We start from the raw sequence: 11907 nt of genomic DNA, 5'->3' as shown, positions 1-11907 counted from the left end.
TCCCCCCCACCCCCCCAATGCACCGTGTAATTCTTAAGATGGAATGCCATTTCTCCCGCTCTCTGCCCTTCATCCACTTGTGATGTTTAATTTACTGTGTCAGCTTGGCTGGGCCATGGCGCCCACATATTATTCTGGCAGTTTCTGTGAAGGTGTGCTTTGGATAAGATTGACATTTAAATCAGTGGACTCTGAGTAATGCAGATCACTCTTTATAACGTGCTGGGCCTTGTCCAATCGGTTGAAGGCCTAAATAGAACAAAGACTGACCTACCCCGAGCAAGAAGGATATATACCAGCAGGCGGGCCTTCAGACTCAAACTGCAACTTTCCCTTGAGTCTGCAGCCTGCTGGTCTCCTCCATCTGATTTTGGATTTGCTAAGCCTCCACCACCATGGGAGCCAATTCTTTGAAATAAATCTCCCTACGCACGTCCCATTGTATATCTCTGGAGAACCCTAATACACCACTTTTATTCGGGGAGAAAAGAGAATTACCCAAACGTTAAGGAGGGGCTCCCCTGACCCATCACTGAGAAGCTGGTGGCTCTTCTGGATTTGTCCCCAGTGCCCCCAACAACTCAGTCCACAGCCCTGAAAACAGACCTTTGAAGGCCAACTGGTGGGGCAAGGGGGTGTCACTGAGTCCCCCCTGGGGCAAGGAGGAGGCTGGTGAGTTCCACGTGGGAGGGAACCAGCAGTTTCGGAATTATCCCTGCCCAACCACTGGTAACCCTGAGCACTTTTCTAGTCCAGAATTTATCAGATTTCAGTTTATTACCCTCCCTCTCCAAGTTTTTGAAGGTGAGAAAAAGAAATCTCAATGTGTTTTCTTCAAGTGCTTGAAGAAACAAGGGATCAGCAAGTGCATTGGGAAAGGACCCCTAATTATAATTTCTGAGTTTATGCACTTTAATATTTGATTAAAACCTTTGATTGTGGAGAGAAGCTGCAAATAGGCCCCTGGTTCTGAGATTAATGGGTAGTTGGAAAGGGAACTGTAACAGTTGTGCAATGATTGATCTGTCCCCTGTCCCTCATGAGGCAAGATAATGACTTAAGCATAAACCGCACCTTCCCAAGGCACGAGGTGCTTGACTTAGCAGCCCAGCTTCCAGGCCAATAAGGGCTCATCCTAACGACGTCACAGTCAACAATCAGCTCGTGTCTAGGAGTGGGTTCTATTTTTTTTCCTTGTACACACACACAAGCCTGGCACAGAGACAGAGAAAGGGAGCTTAAGGGACAGAAAAGTGCATTTTAGGAGGGTAATTACATTGACCAAAACAGGAGAAGAGCACATCTAAACTAAACCGTCCAGTTTGGAAATGCCGCCTACTGAGTCTGTACGTACATTAACCGATTCCTTTGCTGTGGAGGAGAACGTGGTTTCCGTTTCATTCTGTGAACAGTTAACCAGAGTACGGCAGTCATTTTAAGGTGCCAATGGCCTGGGAAGTTGGGTTGGGTTTACGGTCGCTATCAGTTTCGAGGCAAGGATTGAAATATCACATTTGATGGCAACCTGGAGCTTTCTACACAAGGCTGAATCACTAGAGTTGGAGGCGGGTGTGTGGGAGGGAGTGGCTTGGGGATAATTTGGGCCAAGACCCTCAGAGCAGATGGGGTTGCCCAAAGATCCATGCTTTCAGGTGATGGCTAAACTGGGACCACATTCAGCTTCTCTCATCTTCCTCTCTACTGTGCTGTGAAGCAAGTGGAATAACCCAGCTATGAAGTGACCTGCCTGTACCTGCTGAACTGCATGCACCTCCCTCCCCAAGTCCTATGTTGAGGCCCTCACCTGCAGAAGCTCAGAATGTGACAGGGCCTTTAAACAGGGGATGAATGAGGCTCTGAGGATGGGCTCTAATCTGATCTGACTGGTGTCCTGGTGAGAGGGAACGTGGACACCAGGGCATGCACACAAGCACGGAAAAGACCGTGTGAGGACACGCCATCTGCAAGCCAAGGAGAGGCCTCGGAAGAAAGCCAGTCTGTGGCCATCTTGATCTCTGACTTCTGGTCTCCAGAACCGTGAGGAAAGAAATGTCTCTTGTTGGAGCATTTTGTTATGGCAGCTCTAGAAAACTAAGGACTACCTTGTCCAAGTCCGTACACATGGAGATGTGGTCTTCTGTAGAGCTTTCCAGAGCCCAAGTGTTGCCCGCGGTGGCTCTGTGACCCTGGAACCTAATGCTATCTTAGAGAGCAAGAGCAAGAGAGAAAAGCTGGTGTGCTAAAAACACACAGCGGAGAGCCCGGCCTTGTTTTGCTACTCATAATCTCATAACTGGAAATGCACACACTGAGAGCTTGCCTGGAGAACTCGGGGGTGGGGGGGCGGGTCATGTCCTGCAGTGGCCCTTCCACCAATCCTGCGGACTTCATGGAAAGTGCTTGGTACCTCCCAGCTCAGGTTTGCTACTAGGAAAATGGGCATCACCCTGCCTCATCTTCTGGAAGCATCTGGCTGCCTACATATGTCCCCAGTCCGGGAAGCAGATACTGCCCTGTACTAGGATTAAATGACAACCCCCATATATTCATGGGCATCCAGATTATTCTAAGGCTGGCTTGTTTTTGACTCAAAATGCACCAAGTGTTGGCAAATCCAGCTCCAGATCCCAGGCAGCCTCTTTGAAAGCTGCCTTCTACTTAGGTGATAGAGACGTGTATCTGCATGGTTAGATTTCAGGGCTTTGGACAGGAAATATTGCCCATGTGAGCAGGGACAGTATCCCCCAGGCCTGAAACAGTGCCTGATGATACTAACTCGGACCAGCCAAAGTCTGAAATTCTCCTTGTCAGAGTCACTTCTTGGGTTAAGGCATTAAAGACCCCTGCTGAATATGTTGTAGGGGCCATACATATTAAGACATCATCAGCCATTAACACCTCCTTGTGACTTCATCAGTGTGGCTTCAGACCCACTCTGGACCCCTTGGGGACCAAGGCCGGGGCAGCTGAGTCCTGGTGGGAGGAGAGGAGGGGAGATTCACAGCTTATGGGGCAGAGGGAAGGGGAGAGCCCAGGAAGGTGTGCTGTATGGACTGGTGTGGGTAACCAACAAGGATAAAGGATTTCACAAGGAACACTGTTTGGCAATGCTGAACCGGCCAGACCTCCATAGGAGAGTCACCTTTTTGGCCTGATGGCCCAGATCATGAGCAGGAGGGCCAGGCTAGTTGGCAGGCACACAAGTCCGGCTGGGTCTGTGTAAAGAACTCGGCCTGGGGCCATGGAGTTGGGTGTGTAGGGACAAATACACAGCTGGAACAGCCAGTGATTGGCACTCAAGAGGCGGGGCTACACCCATGCTCTCAGCCAATCAGCTTGCCTGCTGGCTCCAGACTCCCTGACACCCACCCTGGGGCAGTTAGAGCTACTCTGGGGGAAGCTGTGGAGACAACGTGGGTCAAGTGACAACAGCGAAGCGCGGGGGCAGCTTGGGTCTGGCAACCAAGGGCCTGGGGCTCACAGGCCATCAGGGGAGCACGGGAAGGGCTATCTGGCTGTCCACAGTCCAGGGAGGAAGGTGACGAGGCTCAGCAGGGGGAAGATGACATCTGGTCATAGTCGGGGCACTTGAGCAAGGCTGGGTAGTTGCTGTTCATCTGCAGGGAGGTGTCACTGGAGATGTCGGAGGGGCTGCGGCCCCGGACCCAGGCGTCCGGGTGTAGGAACTGGCCTGAGTAATCAGAGCAGTTGCTCAGGCGAGGCCGGTAGAAGCCGGGGTGGGGCCTGTACAAGTCCTCGGCGGTGTACCGCTTCATGAACAGGTACACGGACATCACCCCCGCGCTCTACAGGGAGGAGAAAGCAGAGGGGCACTCACAGCTGGGGTCCTGGCCTTGCTCCCCAGCTGGGGGCCGGGGTCTGCACAGGATGCGGCCACCGGAGCAGCTGAGGCCCGGGGACAGAGCAGGGATGTCCTGGACAAGCGGGCCCGGGGAAGGTGGGAGAGTGACACATTCTTGGGAGGAAGAAGGGCAGCAGAGAGGGTGGGGCCGGGGCCCCCTGCCTGCCCAGGGAGGTTTACCTCTGTCAAAAGGAACGAGATGGCAGCGAAGGCGAAGGACCAGCCGTACTTGTAGTTGAAATAGGTCTCTGAGTCCTTGGTCCTGTTGAGCATCTCATCGTTGATGCTGGAGATGTAGAGCACGAGGCCCACCACCAGAGAGAGGCCTGCGTCAAGGCAAGGGGCTGCTTAGTGAAGAGGACCCAGGGCCTTTGCTGATGGGGCACCCACCTCCCCTTGGGGTTCAGGAAGAAAGCCTCATTTTGGGCTTGAAGGAGAGCAGGAGCTTTCCTCCTAAAGACCTTGTTTAGACCATTACCTTCTAGAAAGCAGATGGTTGCAGGGAAGAAAGCTCCCTGTCCAGCCACCTTCTGAGCCACGGAAGCCCCATGGCTGTCACCCCACCTGCCCACCCATGAGGGTCACTTGTCAGACATACTTGCCTGAGCCCTGTCCCCGGACTTTCTGGGTCACTTGGCCTGGGCGGGGGCCCTGGCACTGGGTTGTCTTAAAAGCTCCCCAGCTGATGCTAAGGTGAACTAAGGATGTGAACCACTGAGTTAGCAAGTGGCCTTTGGTAAACTGAGGAATAAGACAGGCTCCCTTGGCAGAGGCAGCCAGGACCTCCGATCCCTATCTCCTTAACGTCCTTGTGGAGACTAAGTGGCCCACGGTCTTCACAGCGCCACTGACCATGGGGGCAGCATACTGAAATCCTGAGGCAGGAGGGGTAAAGTGAGTTTGTCCAGATTCTGGCAAGCGATAAATCAAGAGGCCACTGGGGCCCAAACTCCTGCTCTCTTGTGCAAGTGACTGCCTCAGGCACCGGTCCCTTGGTTAGTTACTGTCATTGAATTAGGACATAATTAATTACTCTGTTTTGAGCTGTTCAGGCTTAATTCCACTCACATGATTAAACTAGGGCATCTTGAAGGAGGAACATTAAAGGAAAAGAGGTGTGATTCGAGCCTTCCTTGGCACTTAACTCATACTGCAATCATTGCTGGCCCAACAGAGAACCTTCTCTGTTGTTATCATTAAGACAACTTCGCGTGGCCCCGTTCATTCTGAGATTTCTGATCCCGTTGCCTGCGGCTGGAAAAACCTCAGGTGCCTCAAAGTTACTCTACGGCCTTGACTCTTGTCAAGTTAGAAAGATAAAGGAAAAGTTTAACCCCTGAGTCTGCACCTCTTAGACTAGGTGGAAATATCACCAGGCAGAAGGCAGGCCGAGGACTTCGCAGGTGCCCAATAAATATTTGTTGGATTGATGGATGGAAGGGTGGACGGAAGAGTGGTGTGTCAGTGGAAAAAAAGATGGACAGATGAATGGAAGAAAGGATGGAAGGAGAAAAAAGGAAACAAGAAAGAAGGAAGGGAGGGAAGAGAGGAAGGAAGGAAGGGAGGGAAGAAAGGAAGGGAGGGAGGGAGGGAGGAAGGGAGCCATACTGATAAGAAAATGTTGAGAAAAGGAACCTAAACTGGCTTGGCAGTCAGAATACCTGGTGCCCAAGAGCTATTTTTACTCCCTTCCTTCCCTCCTTCCTTCTTTCCTTCCTTCCTTCCATCCATTATCCAAGCCATCCACCTACCCATCTTCCATCTGAGCATCTCTTCCCTAAGCCCCCCCTTGTCAATGAGTCCAGGGCTCCAGGGCACCTAAAATACATGCTCTGAGGGTCACTCTTCTGTCTTGAAGTATTATCTCCAAAAGCAAAGGTCCTCCTGAAAATGCACAGGTCACCTTAGAGGGGAGAAAGAGCCTATCTTTATTTCCCACATTCTCTTGCTTTCTCACTCTGTGCACTCCCCGGGAGTGGCCTCAGCCCGACCCATGGTTCCCTCTCCTACTCCCTAAGAGGTTAGCTCTTAATCTCTGTTTTGGGTCCAGGCCCCTTCCACAAAGCCTCTGACCTTTAGCAGCCTTGGGGACACCTCCTCCCAGATGTTACCTGGGCACCTCCAACTCGGCACTTCCCACACTAAACTCATGAACTTGGCCCAAATTTGCTTCTTCTCCTGTGGTCTCTAGATCAACCATGGATGCGTCATTCACCCACTGCCTAGACAAGAACTTGGCACCAACCTTGACTCTTCCCTTAAAGCCTGGTGAGTTTCTCTCCCAATGTCACCTGAACCCTCCCCTTTCTCTCTTCTCTCCTATCATCCCCTTCGCGTGGGCCACCATCACCGCTCTCCTGTGCCGCCGAAAGAGCCCCTCACCTGCTCTCCCTGCCCCTGTCCTGCTTCCAATCCTTCCGTCCATTCCCCAGAGTGGCCCTTTCAAGACCCCCAAAGGTGACCATATCGTCATCCCTTAGCTCAGAATCCTTCTGAGGTTTCCCACAATGTCCCAAATCCTCCGATGCCGTCCCGTCTCCCCTCCCGCCACATTCCACTTTACACTCCTGTCATAAAGTGCAACGGACCCCCCAGTGCTTCATCCTCTTTCCTCCAGGCTCCCTTTCCCTCCGTCTCAACCTCACTCCTTTACCTCATTCCTACGCATCCGTCAGCTCCCCTTCTGGTTGTCTTACCTGACCAACCCTTGGTCTGAATTTCAGTCACTGCTCTTGGCCCCCATAGGAGTCCCTGCTTGTCCTGCTATGTTCATATTAGTAAATCTCCTTGTTTGTATCTCCCACTCCGCTGCCGTTTTTGTGAGCAATGATGCCAGCACCCAGAATAAGGCCTGGTAGACACAATTCATGAATGAATGAATGAATGAATGAATGAAATACAACCTGGTGTCTCCCCAGGAAGACAGATTCATGTTTAAGGGACCTGGGTATGGGCGTCACTGGAAAGTCAAGGGGACAATAGGAGTCTCCTGACGATAGCTGAGGGCTGGGAGTGAAGGAGCCATAATTCCAAAGGTAGACTGTACTTACCTTTCATGCAAAACCAGGAAGAAATAGCCCCTTCAAAAATAAGAATGCTCATTATCGGTAGAACTAAGAAGTCAGAGGTGGTGACAATGGGGAGCGAGGAGAGAGCCCCGGGTTCTAATCCCAGCTCTGCCCCAGGTGAGCCTGTCCGGTCTCTCCTCCCCTGGGGGTCATGGATGGGCTCGAGGTCATCAGAGGCCTCCCTCACTCCAACTCAGTTCTGTCTGGGGCACAGACTCAGCTGCTCCCGTGCCAGGGGCTGACCCACAGCTGTGACCACACTTCCCAGAGCAGAGCCGTGGAGGCGTCAAGTGTCGAGAGTCAAGAGTGCGCGAAAGAAAACAGTACAGCTTACCCGAGAGAATAAAAAAGATGCCAGAGACAAAGGCCAGTATTGTCCTGTGGGGACGGATGTGTCCGATGTTGCTCAGGATAAACCCAATGAACATGAAGAAGAGGCTGACCAGGGGGAACGGTGTGGCCGAGCGAATCATCTCTAATTGAGGAGACAAAGGGACACCGTCAGCCTCCCCTTACCTACTTACCTCCCCTCCCAGGTGTTCCTGGCAGTGTCTGCCAACTGGTCCCCGAAGCCCCCTGGCCTGCATGAGTTCTCTGGGCCCCATGCCCTCCTTGGGTGGCCCGGGGACCTCCCAGCACCGGCAGGGCTTGCATCTCTGAGGCAGGGTTGGGAGGGCTGACACTGCCAACATGCTTCTGTCTTCTCTTCCAGCACAAACTGCTCCCTCCTGGGCATCTAGTATGGCAGCCGTGGAAGGGCCTTATCACTCACCTCACTTCCTCTCCCGGGGGCATGCACCCTCTCCAGGGGCACAGGCATCTATCTCTGGGGGGCGCTGCAGACAGTTCCTGGCCTCTGTCGTCTTCAACTTATAACTACTTGGGGGATGGTCTGCCTAATGAATGTATCTTGTCTTTGTCCTTGGTTCCTGAGCGAGAACCTCCAAATCCCTGGAATTTCCCAAGTGAGAAGAGTGTCCTTGATATTCATGGTGGGCCTCTCGACTACCCCTGAGATTCTTCCAATCAGTTGACTCAGGACGGGGCTGGAAAGACCAACCATGTGATTAGACGGTTGGGGTTTTGAGCCACGTGATCCGGGCCTGACTCTGGGAAGGGGGGAGGGGTCTGGAGACTGTGTTCAGTCATGTGGCGGACAGCTCACTCGAACATGCCTCCGTAAATGAAACCCAATACATACTCGGCACCAAAGCCTGGTTGGGTTTCCTGGTTAGTGAACACATCCAGGTGTCAGGATGGTGACACATCCTGATTCCATGGGGAGAAGACATGGAGGCTCGGCATTCGGTGCCCTCCCAGATCTGGCCCTATGTGCCTCCTCATCTGACTGGTCTTGATCTGAAATCTTTATAATAAAACTGTGATAGGAAGTATAGTGCTTTCCTGAGTTCTATGACTTGCTCTAGCAACGTTTTGAACCTGAGGGGGTCACAGGAACGTCTGACTTGTAGCCAGCTGGTCAGAAATGCCGGTGGCCTTGGGGGTCTTCTGAACTTCCAGCTGCTTTGGGAAATGAGGGAAGTCTGGTTGGGGGACTGAGTCCCTAGCCTAAGGCTAAGGGGTGATTGTATCAGAACCGTATTGCAAGCCCACACTGGGGTCAGAATCGACCCTGGTGAGGCAAAGGCCATCGGGTCAATCTTCTTGGGGGCCAGAGAGTTTGCATCAGTTCCCTGAGTGCTATGGTTTGGATGCCTAGGGTGGAGCCCTCATGAGTGGGATCGATGCCTTTATAAAAGAGACCCCACGGAGCTCCCTCACCCCTTCCTCTTTGTGAGAACACAGAAACAAGGCACCAGCTATGAGCCAGGAGAGGGCCCTCACCACAACGTGATCCTGCTGGACCCTTGATCGTGGACTTCCAGCCTCCATAACTGAGAGAAATAAATTTCTGTGGGTCAGAAACTACCTGGTCTGTGGTATTTTGCTACGGTAGCCCACACAAACTAAGGCACGAGGCAGAATGCCCTCTCCCTTGCCTGGGCCACAAGACTTGGGAGACTCCAGCAAGCTGTCATCACCACTGGAAGAATAATCGGCAGAGCAAGCTCTGGTGAGCTGAGGCCAACCCCATCAGCTGAGTTGAAGGGCATTAGTGCTTGAGAAGCAAGCTGGTCATCCTGCCTCTTCCCCCTGCCCTGCCCTGCTCTGTCTAGCCAGTGACCCAGGTCAGAAAGTCTGAGGCACCTACTTAGAACATTGACCGTGGACTCTGACGTCAACTGAGTGTTCATGGGCATCACATACTCTATGGTGAAGCAGCGTCCCCGCTCCTCACCTGTGAAGACAAGAATCATTTGCATTTCCAGGTGATTCTTGAACATGGATGTGAAGTTCATACATTCAAATGGTATCCCCAAATGCTTCTGGGATCTTTGGCCCACTGTGTTTGCGCCTGGGGCGGATCTAAATCTCGGGGGTCCCATCCCTGGCTAGTGACCCGCAGTACGGGTGGGGGTGCCTCCTGACCTGGAGGCACCTGAAGAAGTAGCACTGTGAATGTGGACCCAAGCACCAAGAGTCACATGAAAATAAGTCCGCACTACAAACTTGAGGTTAAGTGACACATCCGGTGGCCGTCTTGTTGCTTTGGGACAGACTCAGCTGATGATGGCACATGGCTGGCTTAGATTCCCCAGCAGAGATGTCATGGAACAGAACCCCCAAAGCCTTCTCAATCATTTTGGAAGCCAGACCCTAGTGACTTCAAATTCTCCTTCACATTGAAGTAGAGACTGATGCCGCATAGTTTAGGCAAGTGAGAGGTGAGGTCAGCGTCAGATGCCATTTCCAAAGTAGACCGAGGAGTCACCAGGAGGCCAGGCCTTGAGGTGTCCTCCATGCTGTATGCTGCTGGGCGCCAATCACCACCCTCATTCTCCAAAGCCCCACTATAAAGCTGGGAGGACCACATGCTCCCTCTGTCCTGTGTACATGTAAAGTGCCAGGGGCCCTTCTAGAAAGGCTCAGTGATCACCCTTTGGGGATTCTAGCCAGCTCAGCCTCGTGACCAGTCTCACAGAGCATGGAGATGCTCCTCTGTGCAGGTTGGTTCTGGGCCATGATAAAGGGATAAAGACAAAGTGCTTGGAATAGCAACTCAAGGGTTCTAGAGAAGTCCTCGAGAACTGGAGGGAGGCCCAGATAGGTGGGATCAAAGCCTGCACCATCTTGCCGATTTGGAAGGACGTACACCTGGGTTTTCTCTTTCCCATTTCACAGAATTGGAACAGGGAAACTGCCAAGTCTTTCCCATTCTGTAAACGAGTGGACCTGTAATGTTGAGTCAAGAAGACTTACTTTGCCTCCTTGGTCTTCATTTGCTTCTTTGTAAAGTGGAAATAATAAGTCCTGCCTTGGAGTGTTGTGGGGAGGCACTGAGATCAATAATTCCACGGGCTAAGGCACACAAGGGTGGTTCCAGACCCGTGGGAGGCCAGCCTCATTCAGCTTGGGAAGCAGTGTGGGGAAGGGTGGGGAAGGCGTGGCTGCATTCATCTCTCAGGTTGGAGGGACACAGGTCCCAGGGATGACAGGACCTGCTCCTGGACACTGTGACTCAGGGCTTACGTTTGGAATGGGCCGTGGTTGCTGCAGGGAGCCCCACCCAGAATTCACGAGCGCCATCTCTGGTGAACTGCCCCCTCCCAGTGGGGGCATCTCTTCCCAACGGGGGCTCTTGGGCAGGTTTTCCGGGGCGGGGGGCAAGGGCTGCTCCTGTCTCTGGGAGAGGGCTGTCCCAACCTGGGGTGCCCTTACCTGCGAGGAAGCAGACACGCCACAGGCCCGAGTGCAGGGACATCTTGATCTCCATGCTCTGGTTCTGGGGCAGGACCACGCCCTCCTCCAGGTAGAGCCAGTAGTCGGTGCTGACTGCGATGCCCAGGAGACCCAGGCCACAGACAGCAAAGACGCTGCTCAGCAGGGTCAGGGCCTTCCTCCCGCAGCCACTCATCTTCCCAGAGGTTGCTGGGCGGCCTGCAGCCAAGGAAGTGGTCTCTGGAGGCAGGAGAGAGGGTGAGCCTCTGAGGAGGCCAAGATGAGGGGCCTGGAGGAGGTAACTCAAGTCAACCCCGCTCGGCTAACCGGATACAGAAAGACCCCCAGGCCAGCTCCTGGATGCCAGGCCACTATGGGGGTGCTTCCTCTCCCCCTCAGGAATTCACAGCTTTCTGGACAGCCTACTACAAGGGTTCCCCTTTCCTCTCTCGGAGCCCCCCTTGCTGGATAACACCATTCATTCACTCATCTGCAGCAACCCACTGTGCCCACATGGAAGACAACATGAACAGCACACTCTCCTTGCCCTCGAAGAGTTCCCATGATCTCCCATGGAGGCATGAACTCTGCGGGGGTGGACTTCTCTGTGTTAAGAAGGACTCTGAGCAGGATGCAGAGGGGGAAGCAGCAGTGGCCTTAAGAAAAGGCAGAGGGGCAGAGAAGGCCTCTTGGGAAGGTGTCTTCTTCATGGACTCCAGTGAGTTGTAGTTCTGGGTCAGCCCAAGAAGCCACACCACGGTCCAAAGCCAATGGGCCTCTAAACCCAACTGACCTTGCGGGCTCAGCAGGTGGTACTGGCGGGAGCCAGCTCTGAACCAGCCAGAGGCCGAGAGTCTATGCAAGGGGAGCCGTGAACCCCCTACTGATACCTGCCATGGCCAGGCGTGGGCTCGCGCAGGGAAAGACTGACAGTAGGGGCAGACAGAGGCCAGCCTCTACAGAGCCCACAGCCCAGTTCAGGGCTTCTGGACACTGGTCGCAATCTAGAAACATCTGGGGAGCATCTAAAAATCCCTCCAGCCTGGGTGTCCCTCTGAGGGATTCTGGGGCAGCTGGCCTCCTACGGGGGCAGGGGTATCCTGCAGGTGCTCTCGGCGATTCTAATGTGCAGCCCAAGTGGAAAACAACTGATCTTTGCTCCTCAGAGTGTGATCCGTGGACCAGCAGCATCGGCCT

General features: G+C 53.3%; 1 protein-coding gene across 1 annotated transcript; it reads right to left on the bottom strand.

Annotated features, from left to right (window-relative positions):
- Positions 1-3548: 3548 nt before the first annotated feature.
- CACNG5 (calcium voltage-gated channel auxiliary subunit gamma 5) lies at positions 3549-10906 on the bottom strand. The gene is made up of 5 exons (XM_028087413.1): positions 10711-10906; positions 9143-9229; positions 7265-7405; positions 4043-4188; positions 3549-3806 (listed from the first exon to the last, which is right to left on the bottom strand). The coding sequence occupies exons 1-5, from the start codon at positions 10904-10906 to the stop codon at positions 3549-3551; spliced, it is 828 nt and encodes a 275-aa protein (XP_027943214.1).
- Between the last annotated feature and the right edge of the window lie 1001 nt (positions 10907-11907).

This window comes from Eumetopias jubatus, unplaced genomic scaffold (genome assembly GCF_037043125.1).
Source record: "Eumetopias jubatus isolate StellerSeaLion01/CBP00866 unplaced genomic scaffold, mEumJub1_p1.0 scaffold_10, whole genome shotgun sequence".
Classification (NCBI taxonomy): domain Eukaryota; kingdom Metazoa; phylum Chordata; class Mammalia; order Carnivora; family Otariidae; genus Eumetopias; species Eumetopias jubatus.
Note: the sequence above shows the minus strand (reverse complement) of the source record. Positions and strands in the feature narration are given on the sequence as shown.